The sequence below is a fragment of the Cryptomeria japonica genome, chromosome 7 (genome assembly GCF_030272615.1).
Source record: "Cryptomeria japonica chromosome 7, Sugi_1.0, whole genome shotgun sequence".
NCBI lineage: Eukaryota > Viridiplantae > Streptophyta > Pinopsida > Cupressales > Cupressaceae > Cryptomeria > Cryptomeria japonica.
The window spans coordinates 118,244,526-118,252,655 of NC_081411.1; the positions used below are offsets into that span (position 1 = coordinate 118,244,526).

The 8,130-nt window shown below is 36.2% G+C and overlaps 1 protein-coding gene across 1 annotated transcript; it reads left to right on the forward strand.

Moving 5' to 3' along the window:
* Positions 1–2,266: 2,266 nt before the first annotated feature.
* LOC131040611 (phospholipase A1-Igamma1, chloroplastic-like) lies at positions 2,267–3,388 on the forward strand. Its single transcript, XM_057973567.2, has one exon. The coding sequence runs from the start codon at positions 2,267–2,269 to the stop codon at positions 3,386–3,388; it is 1,122 nt and encodes a 373-aa protein (XP_057829550.2).
* The last annotated feature ends 4,742 nt before the right edge of the window (positions 3,389–8,130 follow it).

An 8,130-nucleotide genomic window follows, 5' to 3' on the forward strand; every position in this document is an offset into this window, starting at 1 on the left:
ATATCCAAGGGCATTTAATTTTGACATTTTGATGCCTAAATGACAACTTTTGGTGCCTAGAAAATGCAAGATTGACCTCCAAAACTAACCATCACCTAAAAATACTTCTCATACCTTAAACCCAAGCATAGAACATGTCTAAAACCTTTTCAAAACAAAAACCACAAAAAAAACTCATTTTTCCATCATTTTGCCAGGCAACACCAAACTGGCAACTTTGAGCAAAAAGATGAAAACAAGAAACCAAAACCTCATAATGAGTTCAAAACTCATCAAAACAACCTAGAACAACTTCAAAAACATCCTAAACAACTTTCCAACTTAAAACAACAAAAATCAAACCTGAGATGAAAATGAGGCCGAGAATGAAGCTAGGTGCTCTTGCACCAGACAATAGAGTGATATTACATTTATTTCATCAAAGGTCAAATTTGTTAACCAACAGTTTGATTACACAATGAAAAATGGTTTCCATAGACACATTTATAATTGGTTCCATGAATTACAGATGAGACCCAATTGGTTTTCATAGGCTCTAAAGAAAACCCATGTTTTTCTATTGATTTTTTCTTAAAGGATGAGGGTTCCAGAAAGCATCTACCCTAGTTATCATCATAAAGGTAAGAATTTCGTTATTGTTTTACTTATGTTAATTTTATTTTTTTTATTTTTTTATTTTGATACTATGATTCTTCATAAATCAATCAACTACTTGAAGGAGTAAATTTGAATTGCCTTCCTCAATACATTATTGCATTTCCAAACATACAATTCTTGTTTCCTAGCCAGATAAAATATAGTTGAAACTCAAAGGAAAAGGAACATGTCCTTCACAACGAATAGCATCATAGTATCATTTTACCTATATGCAAAAGCTCTTGTTGATATAATGCCTAGGAGAATTTACCCTCTTCATCTCAACACACCAAGACATAGAGAAAATAAAAGTAGAATATCGAGAATGCAAAAGAGCTTAAAAATGAAGCAAAGTCTGCAGTATGCATTCAATGAGAAATTTTTTTTCCAAATTTTGGTAAAGGAAATGCTCGCATAGGATTGGGGCTTTGTACTTGCTTGCTTTGAACAAGGCTATATTTTTGTACTTCCTTGCAAAATTCCTTTACCCCATATAATCTCAGATGGAATTGCCAACTGCCTTGTCATAAATGTAGTGCTCACAATCAAAACAATGCGGTTTTAAAAAAATTATTAATTTATTTGAAATAAAAGAAAATAAAGTTAATTTTTGGAGTGAATATTAAGTTCCTAATTAATGAAATTAGATTTCCACAATCCATAGTTTTCTTCAATGGTACAATTGAGTTAGACTGGATGCAAAAAATTTCACGCAATCTAACTCAGAAGCACCATTGAAGAGGACTATTATTCCTATGAGCACAAGACTATTATTCCTATCAGCCAATAGGAAAACAAACAAATAATTTTGTTTAAATTATTTAAATATATGTATAAATATTAAAACTATAGAACTGCATAAAAATTTCTAAAATTGTAAAAGATGGTTGGTTAGCTGAAAAGCGAAAATGCATCCAATCTTACCTATCGAGAGGAACTAACAATACATTAGATCGCACTTCACCTAATCAAAAAATATTTTTGTATAAATCAAAATCAAGTGACCTTATTTAATGCCACAAAAACCACTTGATGCTCTCCTTGGTGAAACATCAACGTTTTAGGGATTGAAAAGTCAGTCGACCTCATTCCCCGGCAAACTGGATCGTTGTCAATAACAGGGTTTCTACCTACTAAACGTGCCAGTTGAATTTGCCGAGGACCAAGTCTACCTATTAAACGTGTTTAGACCAGGCTCAATAATTGTCGATTGTGGAAGTCGTCGAATCCACATCCTTTCTCAGTGTTTAGACTATAATTCCTTCTTCGTCGTTTCTCAGTGTTTAGACTATAATTGTCGATTCTTAATAAGAAATATCCTATTTCAATCTGCATTGAAAAGTCTTCTACCTCATTGCCCCACTGCGTTATTAAAGGGCTACGAATACATTTAATAACTATGTATTTATATAAGATAATGCAAAACAAAATATACAAAGACTTTTCCTACCAATTAAGTCAGTCGACCCAAATTCCGATTGCTAAGCCAGTTGAATTTGGCGAGGACAAAGTCTACCTACTAACCGTATTTAGACCATTTCTGAACGCATTATCTTTCTACTTATTTGATATCAATTACAGAAAGTCATCAATCCATTCCTCATCTCTAATTTGATAAGTTGTCTGAAAAATGGATCAGGTGCAGCAGAAGCCCAGTGTTGGTGATAGATGGGAAGATATACAAGGTAAGCACTCTTGGGAAGGCCTGCTTGATCCTTTCGATTCCACTCTCAAATCCGAGATACTCAGGTATGGGGATTTCGCAAGGGCATGTTATCGTGCAGTAATAAACGAGCAACTTCGAGAAGGAAATTTGCTGTTTCAGAAGTCAGATAATTTGCAGGGTTGCGGCTATGAAATTACCGAACACATATATGCCAGTGTTCGCCAGTTGAGGTCCTACAGGAGTGGGGAGCCCAGAAAAACGACTGTTTGGATTGGGTTCATTGCCGTTTGTACTGACGAAAATGAAATAAGAAGAATTGGACGGCGTGATATAGTGGTTGCGTTTAGAGGGACCAGTAAAGGACGAGAATGGATCCAAAATCTCAAAGACGTAGCAGTTCCTTTGCAAGGCATACCTGGCAAAAATTCAAATTGTGACGTTAGGATATATAAGGGATTTCTTGGGTATTATGAAGACAAAGGTGAATTCAAATGTGGCAGCTGCCCAAGAGACACTATTGGGCGTAAGATTCCAATGTTATTGGAAAGGTATAAAGGGGAAAGGTTGAGCATAACAGTTACAGGACACAGCTTGGGAGGTGCCCTCGCAACAATGAGTGCATATCATATCAAACTACTGCTAGAAGAGATTCGAGAGCCTTCAACACCCGTCACAGTCTTCACCTTCGCCTCTCCTCGGGTGGGTGACCGAGCCTTCGCTGATCATATGGAAGAGATTGGAGTTAAGGTGCTGCGTGTGAAAGTGAAAAGGGATTTGGTTTCTCACGTTCCTGGAGTTATTCTGAATGAGAGGAGACATAAGCTAGGGGAATACATTAAAACGAAACATTCTTTTAAAAAATGGGCTTTCCATCATGTGGGCACTTTGCTTTCGCTCAATATTCTCTCATCCCCCTATTTGAGGAAGAGGGATAAATTTTTTCATAAGCACGATTTGAACATTCATCTCCACTTAATCGATGGTTATCAAGGGAGGAGCCCGGCTTTCCAATCTTCAAACAGAGGGATGAAGTATCTCGAGAAGGAAGAAGCATCTGAAGAAGAAATATCTGAAGAAGTTTATTAGCATCATTCACCTTCTGATTGCTTTTCACTCCTACAATATTTTTAATCAGGGTCTTATGATGTCGTATTGGGTCATCGATATCTCAACTTTGTAGCATTTTAAGTATTGTAATAGTCGTCGATAACAGTGTACTTAGTAGTTGTAGCAGGCTTTTAGGTTTGATGATCCTTTCCTCTCTCTTCTGTTTTGACTCTGGTCAGCTGTTTGTTTCCGTCTGGTTTTTTCTTGGTTTTGGATCCTTTTCAAAATCTGTTTTATTCTAATATAAAACAGTGTAGTCAGTAGTGAATATTATTTTGTGTGGATAAATTTCATATTCTAATAAATTCTAATTTATTTGTGGGAGTTTTATATTGATGTTATAATAAAAAGATATTATCTTGAATCACATATTGTAAACTATTAGTATTTTAACGAGGCTGTTTGTTTAAGAAAATGTGTTCATTCATGTTCATGAGAGATGGGCTCTTGTGAACCACTAATCATAAAATATGGGTCAATAAAGACTATTAAACATAGTTGAATCTCTATAAAATATCTTATAATATATTGGTGGTGACATTGTTAGATATTGCTTGAACTTTGATCATAACTTCTACTATATGCACAATAGATAAATTATATATATATATATATATAATGCAGATCAATTTTCTAGAGTCTTATTAGACTGGGTAAAATTGCAGCAAATGATATTTAAACATCAATTCAATTACAATAAACTTAAACACAATTCACAAACTTCAAGGCCTTTCAAATTTTATTGAAAATTGTCATGTAACTGAATAAAAATGTGCAATAATCAACAACCCTATGTTCATTGTGCATTCCTTTGTCATTAGAAGTGTTTATTATTTTATTTAATACTCCTCCAACTCTATAAGCCCTACATTTTCTCCATGCTCTTTTTGAGTTTGGTGCAATAGTATTTTCACTGTTTTGGATTGTATCTTTCCCCATGCCTATCCCAATCTTTCATTTTCCACACAAAACTCTTGTCTACCTATCTTTTTTGCCCCCCCCTATAAAACATCACAAAGGAGTACCAAAACTAATAATCATCTATAACATCATAAATAGATCTCATAAAAATATGTACTCCCTAAAGGTTTTGCCTCATGACTCGTCCTGATGCACTCACACTCATACTCACACTCCAAAAATCAAGCACCTACAAGTGATCAAACAATTACACCACTCCACATACTCATCAAACTGATAAGATAATGATGCAGAGGGTCAAGGGGTTTTAGGTGACTTCAAGAAAATATGTTTTCAAGTGCTTCACATTCCTTGCATTTGCCTAGTGTTTCCAAGGCACTTTAAGGCTTCAAAGGGGCAAATCAATACCCAACTCTCCACTATGACTCCTAGTGTCTTCAACCACTTATTCCAACCCAATTAAACAAGTTTAAATTAGTTTTAAGGTTTCAAGACTTCTCCATACTCTTAAACCCCACTATGCCTACTACTAGCCCTAGAGCCCAATTAGCCCACTTGAGGCTGAATTAATTCAGTTTCTCCAATTTTTCCCAAATAACTTCCAAAACAAAATATCTTTTTGGATACCCTTTTCAGCTTACTACAACATATATCAAAATTAGGTATGGTTGTTTTGGACCATGCCTTTGCTGTCCTAAGACTGAGACTATTTTTGATGCAAAAACCCACACTTTTACAAAGCAAGTATATAAAATACTTATCCCCCAACCTTTAAACTCTCAACAGTAGTTTTTTATGACTCCAAACCCAGGAAAATCTAATTTTTTAGGTTCTATGATCTTGTTTAATGTGCAAACCCCAAAGCCCTCACCAATAGGCTCCCAAAACCAAGGGTTTCTTGATTAACCACTCTCCCAGCACTGCTGCAACTTAATCAAGGTTCATACACCTTCTCCTAGAAATCATTAAAATACCCCTTTGTTAAGGTATATCTTCTGCTGCTATAGGCTTGCTATGCTTCCTACTCACTTCTCCTTCATCCAACTCATGGTGATCACTTGTCAAACCACACTTCCTGCAAGTTATTTGGTTAGGATCATATTATACATGTTAGATAGAGCCTCCTCTATGAGAAATAGGACCTTACATCCATAGAAGGGCTCCAAATTGCATTTTGGGCCTTCAATGCCAATGATACAACTCAGAAAATTTTAGGACAGTCAACACAAATGACAAAATTTGAGCAAAACCTACTACAAAATCATTCCAAATCACTTATTACAATGTTTAATGACTGCCCAAGGTTTATACCATGAAAGATCAATCACTTACAAGCAACAAAACACAAGAAATTACAAGAAAATGAAGGTTTTATTCACTTTTTCTGTTAAATCCGCACAACATCCGTACTGTAGCATCCAACCACACCAAAATGAAATTAAAAGGTTTTATAATACCTTCCCCTAACTTCCCAAACCAAAATCCATCAGTTATTCATGATTAAAATGCTTAACAAACAAGATTTTAGCTTTTCCCCCCAAAATGACACTAGCCACTATTTTCAAATTTTTGAATTTAAAACTCTTATGAAATGGACTTCTACCCCAACCTAATGACTTATAAAGGATAAAAATGATTTATCAAATAGTTCTAAACACCTTTGAGACCCTTACCAATTCTATACCCATGAAATCCTATATTTGGTCCTATGGCCTTATTAGGTCCATTAGGACAATTAATCATTACATTAGGATCATTACAATAAAATGCCATAATTGGCTTCAAGACATCATAATTGAGTCTATTAGACCCATACATCTCCTTTTCATGCTTCCATGGTGTCCTCCAAGTTGTCTTCATGCCTAGTGCCCCTGCACCATACTCCCCACCAAACAAAGAACTCTTGTCCCAAGAGTGACCAGTCTTGTGCCAACCACCTAATGATGATGTCTTCTGATTTTCAATAGGGAAAAGGTACTCACCAAAGGTAATCTTCCTCCTGCTACAACCTGCATTCACTTTACCAAAAGCATTAGTATCAAAAAGATGATTTTGAGTCCCTTGTCTAGGACCTTGTGTCTTCACCTCTTCTTGCCTCTTCTTATCACTAGTCTGATCTGATATCATCTGCAAACTCAGAGGTTTAACCACATCTCTCTTCTCAATCACCAGGAAATCAATACCCCCAACTCTTATGCTATTGAAATTACAACCATGCTGCTCCTTAAGACTGCTATTTTGCTGCAACTTTGTTTTGTTCTTCCAACCCGTATCATTGTCCTCTTTACCCTGCTCACACAACCTAATTTTGTCTCCAAAATAAATTACATTATGCTCATACTTCTCCCTACAAGGCAAAGGTGTTAAACAATATCTCTTACTACCCTTATGCACCAAGTATGTATTTGTATATCCATCATGGATTGTCCTCCTCAAGTATTGCCATGGTCTACCCAAAATTATATGTCCACAAGTCATAGGTATAACATCACACAAAACCTGATCATGATATGGACCAATTGAGAAATCAACATAAGCCCTCTGACTAATCATTACATGCTGCTCTTGACTAACCCAAGTGGCATTATAAGGATTAGGATGATCAAATGTTTGCAATCCCAACTTAGAAACCATATCAAATGAAACAAGATTATCATGTGAGCCAGAATCAATAATCAACTTACATATCTTACCCTTACTCAAGCACTGTGTCCTAAAGATGGATGCCTGATTTGATGTTTGCTACTGCAATTTACCTCTTCTGATCATAAGAAAATCTCCCTCTATTATAGGATAGGCTTTCAATGGTTCTTTGTCTTCTTTCTTGTCTTCTTCTTCACATGTCAAATGAACTCTTCTATCTTTGCCTCTATCAACTTCATCCCATTTAGGACATTTGAAAGATGGATGTCCAACTTCATTACAATGGTAACACCTACCTATGAATACATGTGATCCTCTTCCACTACCAAATCTACCTCCTCCTCTATAACTATAACCACCTCTTTGTTCTGATGTAGACTCTTTGTCCTTATTGTCTTGTCCTTGTGATTCATTTGCAGACCTTCCTCCTCTTCCTCTCATGGATCCTCTACCTCTTGTGCCTCCTTGTCTCTCTTGTTTTCTCTTCAACTTCTCCTCAGCCCATATTGCAAGTCGGAAACAATCTCCCAATGTCTGTGGAACATTCAACCCAATCTCATCCTGCAAATTGTATCTCAGCCCATTCAAATACCTTGCTACCTTTTCATCTTCATCCTCTACTCCTCTAATGCTCAGTTTATGAAATTTCTCTGTGTATGTCATCACATCCATGTCTCTTTGTTTCAATTTTTATCTCATCCTCTTTGTTTGTATAGCAAAATCAGATGGTAGAAATTGTGCCTTCATCATTCCTTTCATCCTTTCCCAACTTGTAATCTTATTCAATCCTCTTGCTGTCCTCTTAGCCTGTACACCACTCCACCATGTTAAAGTAGTACCTCTCAACTTAGCCTTTGCAAATCTCACCTTCTCATCATCATCAGTATCTTCCAACTCAAAGTAGTTTTCTAAGGCCTCTATCCACCCTAGCACTTCCTCACTATCCATTCTTCCCTGGTATATAGGTAAATCAACATGACCTTTTATTCCACCACCTTGGAATACCTCTAGTAGTCTCACTAACCTCCTCTCTTCAGGATCTTCTTCATCCCTCCTAGTCTCTTCATGTTCACCACCTTCATTGTGTGCTTCAAGATTCTCATTGTTTTCTTCCATCCTAGGTTGTTCCCTTTCCTTCTCTAAGGCTTCAATCCTTG

Excerpts from the sequence above, each read along its gene's own strand:
- LOC131040611 (XM_057973567.2), top strand. The coding sequence starts at position 2,267 with ATGGATCAGGTGCAGCAGAAGCCCAGTGTTGGTGATAGATGGGAAGAT.